We start from the raw sequence: 21186 nt of genomic DNA, 5'->3' as shown, positions 1-21186 counted from the left end.
CAGTGTACAAGGGTTCCCTTGTCTCCATATCCTTGCCAGCATCTGTTGTGTTTTATCTTTTTGATATTAGCCATTTAAAACAGGAGTGCGAATATGCTCTCACTGTGGTTTTCATTTCTATTTCTCTGATGATGGGAGATATTGGGCATTTTTAATATATCTGTTGGCCATCAGTGTGTCTTTTTCTGGAGAAAAATCTGTTCAAGTGCTTTGCCCATTTTTAAGCTGGATTATTTGTTTCCTTGTTGGTAAGGAGTTTGAGCTCTCTACTTATTTTGGATGTTAACCCCTTGTCAGATGTACAGTGTAGACACACTTTCTCCCATTCCTTGGGTCCTCTTGGCCCTCTGTGGACTGTGTCCTTGACTGTTTGTCTTCTTCCATCGTTCACCCACTCTGCTCTGTTCCAGCCACACTGGCTCCCCAGATTCCTTGAAACAAGCCGAGCCTGTTCCACCTTCAGAGCCTTTGACTTGCCCTCTGTATCTCTGGAGTGTTCTTCTTCTGCCTCTCCTGTCAGGTCTCAGAACAAAAGCTGAGTCCTGAGGGCAGAACCCTTGGACCTCTCCAAAGTCACCATCAATCCAGTTCATGTTTTGTGTCCCTCATAGAGATCTGTATCTCAAATGATCTTCCTTGTGGGTTTACTCCTCTTATCCCCTAAGAATGTAAGGCAAATGGCTTTTTAGTTGCCTTAGTTCCAGCACCAAGAACAGTGCCTGCTGGTGCTTCACAGATGTTTGTGGAATGTATACGTGGATGAATGAATCCACGCGGAGGGGACCACTTATCTGAGGACTGAAACCCTGAGGATGGTAAAGCCACATCCTGGCACAGTGAAGTGATTGATTAGGAATGTCTACCCTGAGCATGGGAATAAGAAATGATCACAACAGCACTGAAGTTTTTTTTAAAGATTTATTTTATTTATTTGAAAGTCAGAATTACACAAAGAGAGAAGAGGCAGAGAGAGAGAGAGAGAGAGAGAGAGAGAGGGAGAGAGAGAGAGAGGTCTTCCATCCACTGGTTCACTCCCCAAATGGCCGTAATGGCCAGAGCTGGGCCAATCCAAAGCCAGGAGCCAGGAGTTTCTTCTGGGTCTCCCATGTGGATGCAGGGGCCCAAGGACGTGGGCCATCTTCCACTGCCTTCCCAGGCCATAGCAGAGAGCTGGATTGGAAGTGGAGATGCTGGGATCTGAACCGGCACCCATATGGGATGTCAGCACTACAGGCGGTGGCTTTACCCACTATACCACAGCACTGGCCCCAACAGCACTGAATCCTTCATATGGTGGGCCATGGCCCAAGCTACTCTGCTGGAATCTCAGGGTAGACTTCATAATACAAGGAACAGAATACAGGTCCTGCATTGCCACACAGTGGGTAAGGCCAACACTCCTGCAACGTTGGCATCCCATATCAGAGCACTGGTTCAGGTCCTGGCTGCTCCACTACTCATCCAGCTCCCTACTAATGCACCTGGGGAGGCAGCAGACGATGGCCCAAGTGCTTGGATCCCTGCCCTCACGTGGGAGACCCTGATGGAGTTTCAGATTCCTGGCTTCAGGCTGGCCCAGCCCTGGTTGTGGCCATTTGGAGAGTGAACCAGCAGATGAACACCTGCTCTCTCACTCTGAGACTCCAGCACCGCTTCCGGCACCACGTTGCTCAGATAACTTACTTGCTAAGTCAGAGCTGAAAGCAAAATGTGATTATTTAGAAAACAGATGCAAAAGGATAAAAAAGGTGAATGAGGTTTATTCAAAGTGGAAACTTTGATTTTGTTTATTTCTCTGCCCCCCCCCCCGCCCCCACCCATCTACAGCTGTGCTTTGAAGTTCATCGGGGAATTCTGAGAGATCTCATTTAAAATGAGCATTGGTAGGAGAGAGAATAGTGCAAAGTCCCACTACGAGCCATAAATCTACTTTGCCTTCCTTGAAACCTTCGGACACTGTGGAGGGGGCGGGGGGAGTGGGGGCAAAGGGACAGGCCTCTCCTGCGCCGCTGAGGTGCAAAAAGCCTCTTGGAGTCCTCTGCACATGGCCAAGTCCCACAGCGCTTCCGCATCTCGCCCACCCCCCTAGGATTCCAGACAATTCCTAATCCACCCTGGCAATGTCTACCTGCAGCTTCCCTCAGCCTCCGAATGGCAGAAAAGAGAAAGCAGGTGCTTCCTCTCCGGCCGGGCCCAAGTCAGGGAAACTCCGTCCGTCGCCTTCCCTCCTCGACGAACTTGGCCTCGGCCGCTTCTCCCGGGAGGGCGCGCGGATGGCAAACAGGGGCAAGCAGAGAACTTGAGCGCCGCCCAGGCAGCCCATGTGGCTCCGGGCAGCAGGGAGGAGCAGGTGCCCTGTTCCCGACGGCCGCGCCCGCTGTCGCGCCCCCTCCCGCGGTGCCCCTCGCCCTTGGCGCCCACGCCCCCGGTGCCCGCGCAGAGGGAGGCGCCGATCGCAGGTAATTATTGCCACGGGGCCCGCGGGGAGCGGGGCTGGGCGCGCCGGCGGGGGCGGGCGGGAGCGGCGGGCGCGGGCATAAAGGGGCGCGGCGCCGGGCCCCAGCGCCCGGCTCCAGCCAGCATGCCCGTCCGCGCCCGGCCGCTGCAGCTACGGCTGCGGCTGCTGCTGCTGGCCCTGGTCGGCCGCCTCCTCCGCGCCGAGCCGGGCGACGGCGCGCAGACCTGGGTCCGCTTCGCACGTCCTCCGGTCCCCGATGCCGCGGGCCTCCTCCACGACACCTTCCCCGACGGCTTCCTCTGGGCGGTGGGCAGCGCCGCCTACCAGACCGAGGGCGGCTGGCAACAACACGGCAAGGGCGAGTCCATCTGGGACACGTTCACCCACCACCCCCCGGCGCCCCTGGGCGACCTCTCGATCACCCCTCTGCCGTCGGGGACCCCTTCGGCGCCCCCCGCCGCCACCGGGGACGTGGCCAGCGACGGCTACAACAATGTCTTGCGGGACACGGAGGGGCTGCGCGAGCTCGGGGTCACCCACTACCGCTTCTCCATCTCGTGGGCGCGTGTCCTCCCCAATGGCAGCGCGAGCGCCCCCAACCGCGAGGGGCTGCGCTACTACCGGCGCCTGCTGGAGCGGCTGCGGGAGCTGGGCGTGCAGCCAGTGGTCACCCTGTACCACTGGGACCTGCCCCAGCGACTGCAGGATGCCTACGGCGGCTGGGCCAACCCCTCCCTAGCCGACCACTTCAGGGATTACGCCGAACTCTGCTTCCGGCACTTTGGCAGCCAGGTCAAGTACTGGATCACCATCGACAACCCCTACGTGGTGGCCTGGCATGGCTACGCCACCGGGCGCTTGGCCCCTGGCATCCGGGGCGGCGCGCGGCTCGGGTACCTGGTGGCGCACAACCTCCTTTTGGTGAGTGCTGGGGGCCACGCCGCCGAGAGGGGGCCTCTGGTGGTGCCAGGGGCATGGGGGAGGCCTGTGCCTACTGTGCAGAGGGGGCCTTACTGTAGCACACTGGTGGCCTCACCTAGGATTTGTGCCTTCAGGGAAACTCAGCTCTGACTTCTCTTGGAAAGGGTGGAATTCTGGGTTGCTGGGGGACCCCGCAGTGAGCGTGCCCAGTGAGTGGCCCTTGAAGCTTATTCATCATCAAATAGGAATCCGTTTTTTCCATAAGGAAAGGGAATTGGTTTCTCTGGGTGTTGAGGAGTTCCCAGGTAAGCACGGGGAAAGTGATGGTGGTAGCTGCAGAGAGATGAGTGGGTGAAAGAAAGTGCATTGGGCGCCCCAATGATGCCACGTTGAGTTGTCATCAGTTCAGGAAGATTTGACTTGCACTGATTGTGAAAGTTTCAAGACCACATCTTGGAGAGTTGGGTTTAAGCTGGGCTTGGAGGTCCCTTCTGCCACAGGTGGGGAACTGCACAGGTGAAGCTTGCTGGATGACCAGGGGTCTGTAGACCACTCTATACAATCCGAATGCCAGACACAAAAATACAAAAGGACTGTGGCTCAGCAACACAACACCTGTGTTTGCATTGTGTCCTGTCCAGTTGAAAGGGTTCGTCAATCAGATGAGCATCCCAATGCGAGGAATTCTAACACCCTGAGCAAAAGGCTTCACTCATTTGGGCAACAGGAAATACTGATTTGCCATGATAAAATTGTCTCTGTTATCTTTTCCTCTTTGTCTGCTATCCTGAGTGTTATGTCAGTTGGCACACTTTGCAGGGGGGTTTGTCAAATGTTTAAATGTGCAAGTTTTGGTACACTGTTCTGGTGGCTTGTGGAGCCACTGTGAGAACAATTTTTGAGTTTAGAATTAAGCCATGTATTCTGAACAAGTTCAACAGGAAGGCTATTTTTAAACAACTTTAATTAAACCCATAGATAATTGAGGCCGAACAGTACTGGGTTATTAAGTTGACGTAGGGCTTTGAGCTGCTGGTAATGTAATAATATCTAAATTAGATTGTATGTCAGTTCCATAAAACCTGTTTGCTACCACTCAACATAAAAGGATGTTGGGTTTACTTGACAGACAAATTGTGATTTTGGTGATTTCTTGTGCATCTTTTCATAAGGGTATTTTTGAGCAGTGATTCTTAAACTTTTCAGCCTGTCAACCCTTTTCTGAAACCAAAAAACCCTAAACACCACCAGTTTATGGTTGGTGTTATAAAAAATATGGAGAGAATTGCTTTGCCTGTTGAAGAACAAGCAGATCATAAATTCGTACCAGAAACAAGTGATTAGTAGCACTGCTAGGGGCTCTAAGAGACCATCCCTATAAAATCACGACTTAAGATTTAAATCATACAGTCCTATTTTTAAGAGTACAAATAGACTCTGTATTTGTACAAAAGTTGTCATTTGTTATTATAGTGACTTATGATCATTTCATTTAGAGATAAGAAATGGCATGACTCTCATACTTTGGTATTTTAAGTAATCAACAGATTTTAGATTCTTGTGCCTGCTTTTAGCTCTATGATTAACTTTCTAGTTACCTTTATGAGGAATGAAGCAAAAATTGTGCCAAACACTAACCATCCTTTCCAGAAATGCAGTGGACTTTGTATTAATAAGAAATTAGGAACTGGTGGACGCTTGACTTGGTTTGGCTGATGCTGCAAGCACTGTTAGTTGCTGTAAAATATTAATTTTGCTTTTAAATGTGTTTGGGTTTGGAACTTAGTCATCCTTGTGTTTTTATTTAGAAGTAAGCTGTCTTTCACCAAAAGAGATAAGTTAATTTAATCCTAGGAGATCTTTTCAGTCTGTTTTCAGTGTTCTTTCTTGGTGTGCGTAAGGAGGAAGTGGGCGTAGGGAAATTGTCCCTTATCTAAAAAGCAAGCCACATACAGCAGATGTTGGTACTAGGGCACTTCAGTTGGGGATTGAATGTTGTTGTTGCACAGTTAGGAGCCACTGAGCCCCTAGAGTATTTATTTGTGTCTGGGGATTTAATGCTGGTGAAGCAGAGAGAAGCCAGCTTACCTTCCACCCCTCTGTGTGCCTCCATCAGTTACAAGTGGGCTAAGGGACTTCCCTGGGGGCGGTGGGAATTGGAACTTCTCAGAGACTCCAGAATTATGGTCTGATGGCCTGGAGAGCGGGAGGCCACATGGGCTGCAGGCCATGGGGATGCTTAGAATGGAGGCCTTAGTGATTGTTTTGGGGTTCTTGGTCCCTGTGTGAACCCTGACTGAAGCAGTGTGTTTGGGAGTGTGTGTGCATGTGTGTGTGTGTGTGCAAGAGAGAGAGAAACTGAGGAAGGAGTTCCCTGCAGAGCTCAGAGCCTGGGTTTCTGATTATCACCCAGAAGGAGGACACACCTTCTCCCTCTGGCTTGAGGACAGTCTGCTCAGCTCTTGAAAGAAAGCTCTTGAGGTCCATAATGAACCAACATTAAGACCTGGAGTTGGTGAGTCTGACCCCAGAGGTGCTTCTGAGATGTAGTTCTGCCTGTGGGATTCTGAGAGTACCAAGAGCAAGTTGAGGGATATTCAAGTCTCCCTGACTCCCACCCACACCCCTGGGAGGTTCTTGCAAATAGTTGTACAGAGGCCCAGTGGAAAAGACAACTTCTAAGAAAGGCAGGCTAGGAGAGGTTAATGTGAGCATTGGTGTGTGGTGGGAACGTGACTGGTGTTGGGTGCTGGCATTGGGTTTACGCTCAGCTGATTTCTGTGTGGCGTTGGTCTTAGCCACCACTGCCTCTTTGTTGATGCACTTCCTCAGCGTGGCTTCCAGACCCCTACTCTGCTGTTTCTCTCCTCAGCACCTTGCTGAGTGCTTCTGAGTCTCTTTGCTTTCTCAATCTCACCTTGCCTCTAAGTAATAGAGGAATGACCCAAGGCCACCTGTTTGGATTCGCTGTGGGTGATCTAATTGTATTCCCTTTGTATCCAGGTGACTCCACACTTTGAGTCTCCAGTTGGGACCTTTCTTGGGTTCAAGACTTGGGTGGATGATGGCCTGTCCACTCCGGTGTCTTACAGTCATATTGCATTTGACACTGCCAACACCAACCTCATGTCTTCCTCATCTGTCATGGCGTTTGCTCTTCCAGTTAGTTGGACTCTAATCCTAACCCTTCTCTTTCTCTGACATTTACTTCTAAACCATCAACAAGACCTCCAGCTCTCCTTACCTTCTGGATGTGTATGGAATTAAATCCCTTCTCTTTGCATCTGCCTAGCTATGACTAGGGTCCAGACCACCATCAGGTTTTGCCTGAAAAGAGCCTCCTAGCCAGTGTCCTTGCTCCTACCTTCATCCCCTGATGTGGGCCCTGATGGAATGTTTTCCTGGTACCTCTGTGTGTGGACATGACAGAGTCCCTGCTTATAAAACTTCCATGTCTTCTTCAAGAACCAGCGCCTTTGGTCCCACACCTGAATGCCATCTTTTCCTTCCATGGAGTATCATGATCTGATACCTCCTACCACACACTCCCTATTGTTTGACCATTTATCTCCTTTTAAACCAGCCTACTAGCTAGGCAATTCCTTTAGTGAGAGAACCTTGTTCACCTCATCTACACCTATTTCCCTTGGTAGATGTTTAGGAGGTGGCTTCTGGCTATTGAAGCGACTAATTTTGCCCCTATCAACTCATGCTTCTATGGTTTGCTCTCTTGTCAACATTTCTAGCCATTTTCCATTGGAGCAAGACATACCAAGTCCTAATCGGATAGGAAAATCAGTAAACACAATCAATCAGAAACTGGCATTTTCTGTGAAGATTTACGGTTCATCATCAACTGTATGATTCTAATCTAAAAACTTGCAATTAAAAATTATAGTCACTGCAATTTTATGAGGAAATTTTAACAATGGAGGTGGGTGGTAGAGTCTCCAGCCAGCTTAATGTTTTTAGTTTTTTATGGAAAGAGACTTTGTTATGCAGTTGAATTATCATTCCCAAAAGAATAAGTAGTTTATTACATATTGTGTGTGCTCAAATTATACTATGTACTTTTAGGAATTATATCAAAAATTTTTGGCTAGAATAATCAACTGGGTTGAAAGTTAACATATTTTATATACTACTACTGACAAATTATGCATTTAATCAGAAATGATTACAATATTTTCCAAAGAACCTGAATATTCCTCCTTGAATCTCTGATTGAACACAGTGTTTTCTGAAAGCTATAGTCAAGTCCAAGAAAACATTTAAAATAGGAAAGGAACTAATAATTTCAAAATCATAGTAGCGTTTTACCAGTGTCAGTTATTTTAAGTTCAAGAAAAAGAGTAAAAATGTAAACTACTAGACATTTAATAATGTCAGGTGCACAAAGGAGTGTATAGCTGTGTTGCCTGAATATGTAGTCAGTCAAGGCTTTGACATGCAGAAGCTTTCTAATTTTTCAAAAACAGCATTGCTCTAAACCACAATTTTAATAAGTCAATTTGTGCAAAAAGTGCCTTTCTTTTAATGAATGCTATCTTTTTGAGGCATATGGGAACATTTTTAGGTGTAGGAGGATACCAGAGTACATGAGTACTGGAAAGGCAAGGAGGAGCGTGGGTAGTGTAAAGGCATATTGTTATTGAATCCTCCAAGAGTCAAGAATAATTACAAGACAGTTATAATTGTAACCTGCATTTAATCAGATCAGCAGGCTATGCCTTTTATATGCTCTGTTTTCGTGTATTCTGGGTAAAAGTTGATCTGAAGGAAGCCTATACCTCTTCTCCCCTCTATCGCAGGATAAACCGTTACTTACCCTTCAAAGACTTGATTCAAGCACTCCTGTTTTTCCATAACAGGCCGAGTGGCTCATTGACCCTTCTTCAGCTCTTTGAGGGCACTCTCTACCTCTCCTATTTATTTTCCATTTTTCAGTGCTTATCTTAGTGCATAGTGAAGAGGATGTGTTCAGTACAGTTTTTCAAGAATGAATAAATGTGATTGTAAAATAATTTCTGCTGGCTTCAATATGCCCATTTTATTCCCCTTGTAAATTGAGTGCTTAACTGTCTACTTTCTCCCAGAGTATCTGGGAATTAGTTTTAAAGGGTAGAAGTGAGACTGGCACCGTGGCTCACTTGGCTAATCCTCCGCCTGTGGTGCCGGCATCGTGGGTTCTAGTCCCGGTTGGGGTGCTGGGTACTAGTCCCGGTTGCTCCTCTTCCAGTCCAGCTCTCTGTTGTGGCCCGGGAGGGTAGTGGAGGATGGCCCAAGTGCTTGGGTCCTGCACCCGCATGGGAGACCCAGCTCCTGGCTTCGGATCAGTGCACACTGGCCGTGGTGGCCATTAGGGGAGTGAACCAACAGAAGGAAGACCTTTCTCTGTCTCTCTCTGTCTATAACTCTCTCTCTCTGTATCTCTCTCACTGTCTAACTCTGCCTGGCAAAAAAAAAAAAAAAAAAAAAAAAAAAAAAAAAAAAGGTAGAAGTGAACAGTGAAAAAATTCCTAGGGAGGTATGTATGACCTTTGAGAGTTTCTAGAGTAAATCAAATCCCAGTTTCATCCAGTGGACAGAGAGGAAGAGGGAAAACGTGACCTCCCAAGTGCCTGACCTGGAAGTTGCACCATCACCTCTATTCAGAGGCCCCATTGGTAGAACCCAGGCATGTGGTGCAAAGGAGTCTGGGAATTATTGTCTGCCGAGGAGCTGTGAGATCAGTGTATAATTCTGTTGAAATCAGATAGGAACAGATCATTCAGAACAACAGGAGATGCACTTGACTTTTTAGTTTGAAACCCACGTGTTGCATTCAGTGGGATGAAGTCTTAGAATTATTTCAATAGCATTGGAGCAAAGCCTATGAAATAATTTTTGAAATGGCCCATTTTACATAAAAATATATCATCAGGTACCTTTCTGGACTTGATGCATAAAAGTCATATACTAAAGTTTATGACTAATATGATTTGATGTATGGACTTGACATAAATTTTAGTAATCCCTTGTGGCCCCAGCCTGAGTAGATGTTTTATTATTAATGTTATTGGTTGAAGTATGGGTGTCAGACCACCATCCATGGGGATGGCTGTTTGGCCTACTTGTTAAGATGCAGATTAACATGCTTGTGTCTGATACTGGAGTGCCTGAGTTAGATACCTGCCTCTGGCTCCTGACTACAGATTCCTGGTAACGCAGACTCTGGGATGCAGAAGTGATGGCTCAAGTACTCATGCACTGTCACAATGCCAATGGGTACTGTCAGGATTCTTGTCACTCACATGGGAGATCTGGATTGATTTGTTGGCTCCTGGCTTCAGCCTAGACTCAGCCCGAGCTACCATGGGTATTTTAGGAGTGAACCATTGGATGAGAACTCTCTCTCTCTTCCTATTTATATATATCCTTCTTTGTCTATATATCTTTCTCCATTTCAAATAATCTTTGAAAAGTGTCATTCATGAACAGTATCATTGTACTTTGATACAATATTCAAAATATAAAAGCAAAGATCTATGATAAGTTTAAATGTAATGGTTAAAATATTATTTAATAATAAAATGTAGTGGTTAAAATATTATTTCCATGACAATAAGTGCATTCTTATTTACTAGTAAGGATGTTAGACCCTGGGATGTGAGACCCTGGGTCCCATTTCTTCCCAGGACAGACTCTCTACAGTGGCCCTCTAGCCGTGGTTGCCTTTCTGGGTATCTCTGCTCTGATGGAGGCCAAAGGCTTCTCTTGGATTCTGCAGGTTTGTCCCAAGCTCTAGAAAGGAATTGGTCTGGGAGTGTGGTTGGAGGTTTAGAGAGGTAGATCTCATTTAGGTTGCTACAAAAAGAGGAATAAGGTAAGACCCCTGCTCCCATGTCACTTAACAAGTAGGGGAGAAATACTCTTCAAAATGTACAATTGCCTTAGAAGACAACAAGTACCTGCTATGGTAATGGCACCAAGGAAGGAGAGAGGGAGCAGCAAGGGTGGAGAAACAGTGAAAGCTGGACAGATGAGGTTAGGGGCTGGCAGGCCCTCTGAGATGGCGAGGCTCTCCCCTCTGGGTTCTACAGTGACCGATGCACCTGCTCAGTTCTGTTGTTTCAGCCTGATGGTACCTATTGGCATTGTGACAGTGCATGAGCACATTAATGAATGTGTTCCAATTAAGCTTTATTTGCACTAATAGGTGGGGGCCCCATCACTGGCTGAGTGTGTGCAGCACCGATGTAGGAAGGGGCTTGTGACATTCTCTGAAGGAACCCTTACATGATCAGGGCAAGGGAGACACCACAGTGTGGGAGCCTTTGGGATCTCTAAAGCATTGGGAGGGACAGGAAAAGAAGATGGAGAGGGAAAAGTCAGCCTGGGAGTTTCTGAGGCCGCTGTTAACAGGTGGGGTGCCATTGGGTGGGTGTTTGTCTTAAAGGTTGAGATGCTGAGTCTCACATTGGAACACCTGGGCTTGATCCCCTACTCTGCTCCTGACTGCAGCTTCCTGCTGATGCACACACTGGGAGACAGTGGTACTGATTCAGGTAGTTGGGTATCTGCCTCCCAAGTGGGAGACTGGATTGAGCTCTTGGCTCCTGGCTCTGGCCCCAGCTCAGCCCTGGCTGTTGTGGCAATTGAGGAGTGAACCAGTGTGTGTGGGTATGTTTCTTTCTCTCAACCCCCCGCCCCGCTTTCTCAAATAATACTAATAATAAAAATGGACATTTGCTGTGCAGAGTGGAGCAGTGCCCCCAATGTTCAGAGCTGACAGAGGTGGCACTTCTTCTGGGCACTGAATTATGACTGTGCTCTCAAAACTGGCATTAATGGTTTCAGCTGTTGCTTCACAGTGGATTCAGTAGTTTCTGCTCATCTAAAACCCCACAAGTTCCTTCTCCCCTTGCCCTTTGTGCATTGCTGTTAAGCTAGACCGTCCTGGGGCTGGCCCATGGCGCAGTAAGTTAATCCTCTGCCTGTGGCGCCGGCGTCCCTTGTGGGCTCCAGTTCGAGTCCTGGCTGCTCCTCTTCCAGGCCAGCTCTCTGCTGTGGCCCGGGAGGGCAGTGGAGGATGGCCCAAGTGCTTGGGCCTTTGCACCCGCATGGGAGACCAGGAAGAAGCACCTGGCTCCTGGCTTTGGATTGGCTCAGCTCTGGCTGTTGCAGTCATTTGGGGAATGAACCAGTAGAAGGAAGACCTTTCTCTTTGTCTTTCCCTCTCACTGTCTGTAACCCTACCTCTCAAATAAATAAATAAATAAAAATCTTAAAAAAATAAAGAGCTAGACCATCCTTGCTATCTTCTTTTGTAGTTTTTTTTGAATTTTTAACCTTTTTAAATTTCTTTCTTTCTTTTTTTTTTAATTGTGCCACTTGACTGTGAGCTGTCTGACTTCATTTTCTTTTTCCCAAAGAAATTTTTATTTAAGAAATGCAAACTTCATGCATTTCATAAGTATGGCTTTAGGAATATAGTGATTCTTCCCACCATACCCCCCCTCCCACCCACACTCCCACCCCTCCTCCTCCTCCCTCTTCCATTCCCAGTCCCATTCTCCACTAAGATCCATTTTCAATTAACTTCATACAAAGAAGACCAACTCTATACTAAGTAAAGAGTTCAACAATTTGCATGTAAAGAAACAAAACAAAACAAAACTTTTCCTAAACAGACCTGTCAAGGGCTGTTCAAAGTTAATTTCATTTTGAAGTTAATTTCACTTCTTTTTTTTTTTTTAGAAACTTAATTAACTTTAAAGAAGCACCCAAGAATGATACATCTTTTGTGAGCACTTAGACATAACTATAAATTATAAGAGATAAGAATATCCTCCACTTAGTACATTAACAGAAAGTAAATCCTTGAGAATGAGTATTATCATTAATTAAGGAAGCACCTAAGAAAACAAGCAATGGACTTGGACACTTAGGCATACCTAAAGCTTATGAAACATAGGAATATCCTCCACTTAATACACTAACACGAAATAAATCTTTGAGAACAAGTTTTACTATTAGCTCTCATAATACAACTTTGAGGACAGAGGTCCTGCATGGGAAGTTAGTGCATTTGGGGTCCCATGGCAAGTTTTTAAACTGTTCTCTTAGAAGTAAGGCCATAGGACTGTATGCAGAACTGTACAGCATTACGGTTAGAAACTTCATACACTCCATAATTACAACCTTAGGAACACAGTGATTCGTCCCACCATGCCCACCTTCCCACCCATAGTCCTCCCTCTCTTTCTGCCCTCTTTCTTATTCCCATTTTAATTTTTTACTGATCTATTTTCAATTGACTTTATACACATATGATTAACTCTGTTAAGTAAAGAGTTCAACAAATAGTATGAAAAAAAAAAAAAGCTGTTCCTCAACAGTCACGCCGAGGGCTGTTCAAGTCATTGCTTCTTAAAGTGTCAATTTCATTTCTACAGATTGCCTTTTAGGTGCTCTATTAGTTAGATTTCATCTTCAATGTGCAAAGATAAGAGGAGGTTTACCATAGGTGGTGGGTAGCTCTTCACTGGAAATCATCGACTTGTGTTAAAGTGATCTGTTAAAGAAAGAGTGGAACACTCATGTGGCATATGCAATGGACTGCTTACTGGCTAGTAGCATGTTGATGTATGATTATTTAAAAATTGCACATGCTGTATTGTAATAAAAAAAAAAGCTGCTTATAGGATACTTTAAAAATATGTCCCTGCTGAATAATGAGTGGAAATAAGTCATGTGTACTCTACAGACCCTCAGCTGGGCTCTCTATCCTCTGTCCTTTCTTTCCTTTTTTTTTTTTTTTAAAGACTTGTTTATTTAAGGCAGAATTACAGAGAGAGAGAGAGAGAGAAATAGAGAGAATCTTTGACCCACTGGATCACTCCTAAAATGGCCACAATGGCTGTGCTGGGCCAGGCTGAAGCCAGGAGCCTGGAGCTCCATTTGGGTCTCCCAAGTGGATGGCAGGGGTGCAAGCACGTGGGCCATCATCCACTGCCTTCCTGGTGCATTAGCAGGGAGCTGGATCGGAAGTGGAGCAGCGGGACTTGAACTGTTGCTTGTATGGGCTGCTGGTGTCACAGGCTGTGCCACAGCACAGTCCCCAGTCCTCTGTCCTTTCTTTGTCCCAGCAGCCCTTCCCTGGCAAGCCCACGACCAGGCTTGATGGCTTTGCTTTCTGCCCCCATGAAAGCCTGTACAACCTAGTTACACTCTATTGAAATGGATTGTTTGCCTTCCGCCAGCAGACCTAGAACTGGAGAATGGAGCAGTGTTCATCTTGCTTTCCATCTTATACCCACAGCCTCACAGGCCAGAGAGAGGAGGCCCATCTCCATTTGTTATGGGAATGACAGAATGCGCCTCCCCACAACACACACGTGCACCCTATGGAAAGGATCGGGGGAAATGTTAGCAGGAGGTTATTCCAGGTGGTGGGATTACGGGTGATTTTTTTTCTGGCTATCTAGGTTTTAACAATTTTTCTGTGTACCAAACGTGTTTCTGTTGTGATAGAGAAATAGGCGTGATTCTGGAAAAAGCAGACTGAATTCACCCACGTGCCTTTGATTCCTCTGGAAACCCGGTTGGTCTTGAGTGACGGGACTGTTGAGAGAGGGAAAGCAGGAGATCCACAACAAAGCAGAAGGCAGAGGAACAGCAAAACTTTGGAAGGGGCCGGCGCTGTGGCGCAGCAGGTTAACGCCCTAACCTAAAGCGCCAGCATCCCATATGGGCACCGGTTCGAGACCCGGCTGCTCCTCTTCCAATCCAGCTCTCGGCTATGGCCTGGGAAAGCAGTAGAAGACGGCCTGAGTCGTTGGGCCCCTGCACCCACATGGGAGACCCAGAAGAAGCTCCTGGCTCCTGGCTTCGGATCTGCGCAGTTCTGGCCATTGCGGCCAATTGGGGAGTGAACCATCAGATGGAAGACCTTTCTCTCTCTCTCTCTGCCTCTCCTCTCTCTGTGTAACTCTGACTTTCAAGTAAATAAATAAATCTTAAAAAAAAAAAAAAAAAACTTTGGAAGCTGAAAAACAGAGTGCAGGTGCTGTGGACTTCTCAGACCCAAGAAAGTGGGCTGCTTAGGTGACCGAGAGAGCAGACAAGAAAAACCTGATGATTGCAAAGTCTTCAGAAGGCTCAGAGGGTGGTGAGTCTAGCGAGACTGAACCTGGAGGCAGAGGGAGTGAGCGGCTAAAACGTGGAGAATTGGTGGAAAGCTGTGTGGGAAACAGCTGGACTTTTAGATCCCTAACCCCAGTCCTCACTGCCGGGCTTCTGCCTCTCCTCCACTCAGGGAGTAAATCAGATGTTCAGTTTTTGGAGAGTACAAGAGGGAGGGTGTCTGGACTGGGGACAGTGGGGACTGTAGTAGTCAGTTTTCTGTCATTGTAGTAAACACTTGGGCTACTTAGGGAGTGAGGAGGTTTTTTGGGCTCAGGGTTTGCAGGTTCACTGTCTACAATGAGGAGGCCCCATTAATCTGTCATTTGATGAGGGTGGTGGGTGGCAGAGTGCCTGTGGGGGAAGGCTCAGGAAGAAGAGAGACAGCACACTCACCCTCCATGTGTCTTTCTGAAGCCACCATGATTTGATTATGGGGGTCCCACACCAGAAGCTTAATCTAGTTGCTTTCCGAGATCTCCACCTTTAGACACCATACTTTTATTAAATCTTAACCTTTAATCCATTAACTGGCAATGTTACTCCATTTATTGTTAATATAAGACTTTGGGGACCAAGCCCCTAATAGATAGGCCTATGGGGGACACCTGTTATGATATCCCAACTATGGCAGGCACATGTGAGGGCATGGACATTATGCTGAAGATTAGGATTCACTAAATGCATGCCACCTCCCGCGTTCCTCTTCCCACAGGCTCTCGGAGTGTTTAACTCTCCAGGTAGGAACTGGAGGAGTCTTTTTCAAGAGTCTAATGAGCTCATGAGGAAAGACCTCTCCTATACTGATCTTGGAAGTTCCATGCCAATTGGCCAAGACAGATCTTTCCACAGTGAAGTTCAAAGTCAAAAACATCACCCACATCACACCTTTTCCAATGCAGAGGTGTTTTGTTTTTAAGTCTTAAATATGAGTAGACAATCAAGAATCCAAGAGAACATCTAACATCAAAGATTGAGATCCACTGAATCAAACAGGGGAAAAAGGAACTCAGAGAAATAGAGATTATACAGGGAGAAAAAATTAGAAGAAAAAAAAAAAAACCCAGCTTACGCTAATATGCTAAAGAGATGAAAGAAAATAGTGAATAATGGAAATGTAGAAAATAAGAACAAAATAGTTAAGGGATGAAAAAAGAACATTTGGAAATGAAATACATTTTAGCAGAAGTGAAAAATTAAAAAAAAGTTGGAAAATGAAGTTGATACAGTCTGTCTAGGAACAGAAAAGAAGACCAACGGATGGAAAATAGTGGAAAAATATAAGAAACTGAGTGGACCATTCAGTGGTCCACTATCCAAATAATAGCTCCAGAAAGAGCAGGGAGGGCTGTGGTGTTGTACTCCTGGCCCCACTGAACAGCCCTAGTGCACTTTCCTCCCACGTGGACTGTGGGCTTTGCAGTTTGACTTTCTTTGGTCAGTGGGGTAGTAGTAAGTGTGATGCAAGCAGAAGCTGGATAAGTGGGTGGGCACTGTGGCACATGGGTTAAGTTGCTGCTTGGGACACCCACATCCTATATTAGACTGCCTGGGAGTGAGTCCTGCCTCTGTTTCCCCTCCAGCTTCCTGCTATTGTGCCTGGGTGGCGGTGGGCAATGACCCAAATAGTTGGGTTCCTGTCACCAACATAGTGGACCTGGATGGAGTTCCTATCTTCTGGATTTGTACTGGTCCACTCCTGGCTGTTGTGGGCATTTGAGGAGTGAGCCAGTGTATAGAAGATCTCTTTTTCTATATCTTTTCCTTTCTGTTGCTCTACCTTTCAAATATAAATAAGTAAGTAAGCTTTCAAAATAGCTGGATAAATATGTGCATAACCAAACTTTTCTTTTTGGTTCATTACTTCTTAAAAAGCAGCTTTGGTACTTGGACTGTGTTGTAATTTCTGTTTTGGTTTCTTGAGAGTGACCATAAGCCAAGACACCCACTTTCTAAGAGAGTTATTCTGGGAGTGGGTAGAGGGTGAAGTGCGTTAGGTTTGGATGTGTGCATCAGGAAGGACACAATAAGGAGATGAAACCATAATGTAGGAAACATAAAACATTGATTACAGGTCCAAGAGAGGTAAGGATGCCAAAAGGAGGCTGAAATCTGGAGTTCACCCAGTGAGTGAGAAGAGGAGTGAGAAAGAGAGAGAACCCTTGGGACTGTGTCTTCACTAAGTTGCATGGGCCTTATCCCTTTGGCTTTCCAGTAGTGGTTGTGGGTTGGTTAGAGAAAATACCTGCCCAAAGGGGGAACTTATTCACATGACTCTGCTGTTGACCACATGGTCAACAGTTGTGGGCTGTGTTGGGTTTTGGGTAAGTGAAATGAGGAACAAGTTCACTCTATCACAAATGACCACATGGGGAGGGGAATTTTTAATTAGGCCAAAGGTGACTGGGCATGACTGGGTCACAGACAATTTATGGAAGGCCTAAAAAGGATGATGGAGCAGCACCTACGTGAAACAAATTTACAACAGGCTACATTACTGAGAGAGGAGAGAGATCACTTGGAGAGAGACTTTGGGGGATCCAAGACCATCTGGGACATTCTAGCCCTACCTGAGATCCTAGCTGAATGCAGCCACATGAGTGACCTCTGCTGAAATGCATGGAGAACTGTCTGGCTAAGCCTAGTTAACCCACAGAATCAATAGAAAAGAAATACTTAGGATTGCAATCCTCTAAATGAGGGGAGGTTCATCTCACAGCAGTCGGTGACAGAACTAGAGAGAAAGGAAATCATTTAGCAATTCACGAAAATGTCCTGGAATGGGAAGACACACATTTCCCCATTGAATGTGAAGCACTGAGGGAGTCGTTATAGGACACAGCAGCTGCGGTGTTACAGTGTCCTTCCTCCTGGGCACCTGGCCATCTCTTTAGCCAGTGAGTCATAGATCTGAAAACTGGTTAGGTCTGGGAGCTGAGCAAGGAATCATGACTTTTTGTCTTGCCATGCTCTGTTAACCATCTCTACAACTCCCTGGCTCCTGGCAGTTAAGTGCCACTAACTGACTGTCTCTGTCACCTCAGTGTCTCACGGTCCCCGGGGATGGTGACATGCCCTGCTCTGTGGCCATCTCCCACCAGGAGCCCCGGACTGAGAGGAGCACCCACTCTGAATTGCCCGGTGGTTCTGGAGCCTGGTGGCTTGGTGGATGCTGTGTCTGCCTCCCTGGGACTCCTATGAAACAGGGTCCTCTGAGGGGTGATTTAGCCTCACATACGATATTGCTTCCAACACGGCTCCTTCTCTAAGCTTCTTTACTTCTTCCTCTATCCTCTGTCAGCACAACACTCTCCGGCACTTCCTCCAGCTTCTCAGAGCCGTTCTCAAATCGGGTTGACCACCCCTCGGGGACCTTGCTGATGCATTAAGACCAAGTTCTAAGGCAAGTACCCGATAGTCAGTGAATTCTTTCTTGTCCTGTCTTACATGCCTGCTCCTAAGTCAAGCGTTCTCAAATTGGGTTTATGCAGCGCATACTAAGTCTTGAAGCTTCCTTGATGCATGTAGAACGTCTCTCCTCCTCCATCAGGCGCAGCTGCCTCCAAGGAGCTACACTGAGATCTAACCTAAGTTATTGACATGTCACCCCCTGGAGGGAGTTCCTGTTGCCTTTGAGGGGTAAGGTCATCAGCAGAGGAAAGTACTCCTAGTAGGGAATGATGGCCACCTCTTTAAGCCCTAAGGACTCCCCAGGGTCTGAAAGTTAGCCACCTTAAGGGCAGCCATAGCCTATGATTCTTAGTCACAGGGTTTTCCAACCAGTACCCTAACCTTGGCCTACAGACCTAACTTGTCTGAGCACTTAAACTCTCCTGGATCCCAGCAACTCTGTCAAATCCTAGATTCACTGCTAAGTTATGCCTACTCTTTCACTCCAGGAGATAAAGGCCTCTCTGTGAGCTACCAGTGAGGCCTTCTTGTCCTTTTAATGACTTATTAATGGCCCTCAGTTTGCCATTATCTCTCTGTAGGGTCTCTTTTTTTAAATTTTTTTTTTTTATTTTTGACAGGCAGAGTGGACAGTGAGAGAGAGAGAGAAAGGTCTTCCTTTGCTGTTGGTTCAGCCTCCAATGGCCGCTGCGGACAGCATGCTGCGGCTGGCGCACCGCGCTGATCCGATGGCAGGAGCCAGGTACTTCTCCTGGTCTCCCATGGGGTGCAGGGCCCAAGCACTTGGGCCATCCTCCACTGCCCTCCCGGGCCACAGCAGAGAGCTGGCCTGGAAGAGGGGCAACTGGGACAGAATCCGGTGCCCCGACCGGGACTAGAACCCGGGGTGCTGGCGCCGCAAGGCAGAGGATTAGCCTAGTGAGCCGCAGCGCCGGCCTGTAGGGTCTCAGTATAAAATTCTCTGAAGCAGTCAATTTTCATTTCCTTGTAGGCATGGGGAAGGCCTAGTTCACTGCACCTATAGCTACATTCTGCTCCATAATGACATTTCCCCTGAAATCACTTGTGAGTTATTCAGCACCTGGGACACCATTTGTGCCAGGAGACTATCTACCCCTGCATAGCAGCATGGAGTTCTTCCAGGAAGTGAATGGTCTGGTTCCCCAAACCTATTTGTGTTAATATGAGTCTTTCTAAGAAACAAATGTCAAGAGGGAGTCAATTAGATGTACAAGACACGTACTGAAGGATATCCTGTGAAGGATAAAAGAGGAGCCAGGAAAGACAGGTCATGATCCAGTCTACACCTGTGAAGGGAGTGGGTAGGAAGGAGCATCAGGTGGAAGAGAATGAGGTGGGAGGAGTCTCTGGTGGCAGTGCAGATCTAAGAAAGATCCATCCAGAGAGATGGGGAGTTCTTGAGCCAATGCTGCGTATTGGAGAAGTCCACATCTTACAGCAAAGGTCTGCATTAGCACCCTGCTGCATTCCATCATATAGGGCTAGCTTATGAAAAGCACAGACTAAAGACTGATCGCACTGGTGGATCCAAAGGTATAGCAATTGGTGCCATCAACAAACTGTGCTGTTTAAAGTAGGAGAACTGATTGGCACATTTTCATGGCTACCACAAAGGCTAATAAGGGACGCCATTCCAAAGAAGGGAATGAAAATGATTTCCACCCTAGAACTTGACATTTATCTAAATTATCATTCATTCATCATGAAGGCATCAGGAGATTTCCAGACATTCACGGGATTGTGAATCCTTTCTCAGAAAGTTATTGGAGGATCACTGCCACATAAAATGATGATGGCCAGAGAGAAGAACACATAGGATACAGCAACTGAAGGTCTATCCCAGAGATGTGAGGATGAAGTGTAGGCCTGGAAGTCAGCTGTGCAGCAGACTGGAGAGCAACCAGCACAGACGGGAAATGATTAAAGTGTATCTCCAAGACACATAATGGAGTCTGATGTGACCTTATTGGAGTTTGTGTTGAGAAGCTACAGGAAATTGTGGGAAGAGTTGGCCATAGGCACAAAGAAAGCCAAGAAAATGAAGAAACAAACAAACAAAAAAAAACCAAACCATTGCAATGACTGGCTCCCTAGAAGTTAATCTATGTAACAGTACCCAGTTGTGAGTAATATTCATGTTGTCAGAATAATGTCAGTAATGGATGGTAGTTAGACTCTAAACTGTTGAATAACTAACTGGCTGTGTGAAAGAGCTGAAACCGCATTTACCACACCAGGAAGTCCGTGGGTACTGTCTGAAGTATGATCTACAGAGATGTGCCAATTCCCAAGGAGAAAGTCATAGAAGTCAAGAGCGGTTGCCCCTGGGGTAGGGACCTGAAGCGAGTGCTGAACTATGAACTATGTATGTATCTGACCTTTTGAACTATGAACATTAAATGAAGTAAAAGTGAAGACATAAATATTGTACCAACATGTTAAAAATTAATTTTACTAGTCACTGCATATATTTACATATTCCATTCTCTTTTTAAATCAAACTTCGGAGAATTTCCATATTTGTGGATTCATGCCTTTTAAGTTTTCATCCCTTTGATGATAGGATGTTAAGAAGTAAGGCTAGGAGTAAACCCTTTGGGATATTGTTAAGCCACTTTCTCTCAGGTGCAGGCCTCCCATTAATCAAGGTTTCCAGCATCTGTCAGTGTTTAGCACTTGATAAACAGAGTACATTTTTGTTTAACCAGTAAGTACTCTTAAGAGGTAGTTTTGCAAGCAGTGAGAGCACTATCTTGTATACACTTTTCTCCTTGGTCCCAAGAAGTTTATGAGGTTTGTCAATGATTGAAAGTATTAGATACAGAGATATGACCATTATGTTACCAGGTAAGGTACATACTGCAATAAAAATTATTTGAGGACAGTTTGGCTGACTTACTCTATAAGTCCATGTTACCTTCTATTTCTCTTCTTTCTCTCAGTACAGATAGTCTCTGACTTACAATGGTTCAATTTATGGTTTTTCTATTTTATGATGGTATGAACATGTACCCATAAAATCATTCTGTTTCTCACTTTCAACACAGTATTCGATATATTACATGTGATTTTCAACACTTACTATAAAATAGATTTTGTGTTAGATGGTTTTTCCCAACTGTAAGCTGATTTAAGTGTTTTGAGCACATTTGAGATAGGGTGGGCTAAGTTTTGATGTTCAGCAGGTTAGTTGTATTGAGTGCATTCTC

General features: G+C 46.2%; 1 protein-coding gene across 1 annotated transcript in view; it reads left to right on the top strand.

Annotated features, from left to right (window-relative positions):
* The first annotated feature begins 2544 nt into the window (after positions 1-2544).
* KL (klotho) overlaps positions 2545-21186 on the top strand; it is a 67830-nt gene continuing 49188 nt past the window's right edge. The window contains exon 1 of the mRNA XM_008273536.4: positions 2545-3379. Coding sequence (XP_008271758.3) covers positions 2582-3379 — 798 coding nt within the window. The 5' untranslated portion in view covers positions 2545-2581. The remainder of the gene's footprint in view (positions 3380-21186) is intronic.

Source organism: Oryctolagus cuniculus, chromosome 9 (assembly GCF_964237555.1).
Source record: "Oryctolagus cuniculus chromosome 9, mOryCun1.1, whole genome shotgun sequence".
Lineage (NCBI taxonomy): Eukaryota > Metazoa > Chordata > Mammalia > Lagomorpha > Leporidae > Oryctolagus > Oryctolagus cuniculus.
Note: the sequence above shows the minus strand (reverse complement) of the source record. Positions and strands in the feature narration are given on the sequence as shown.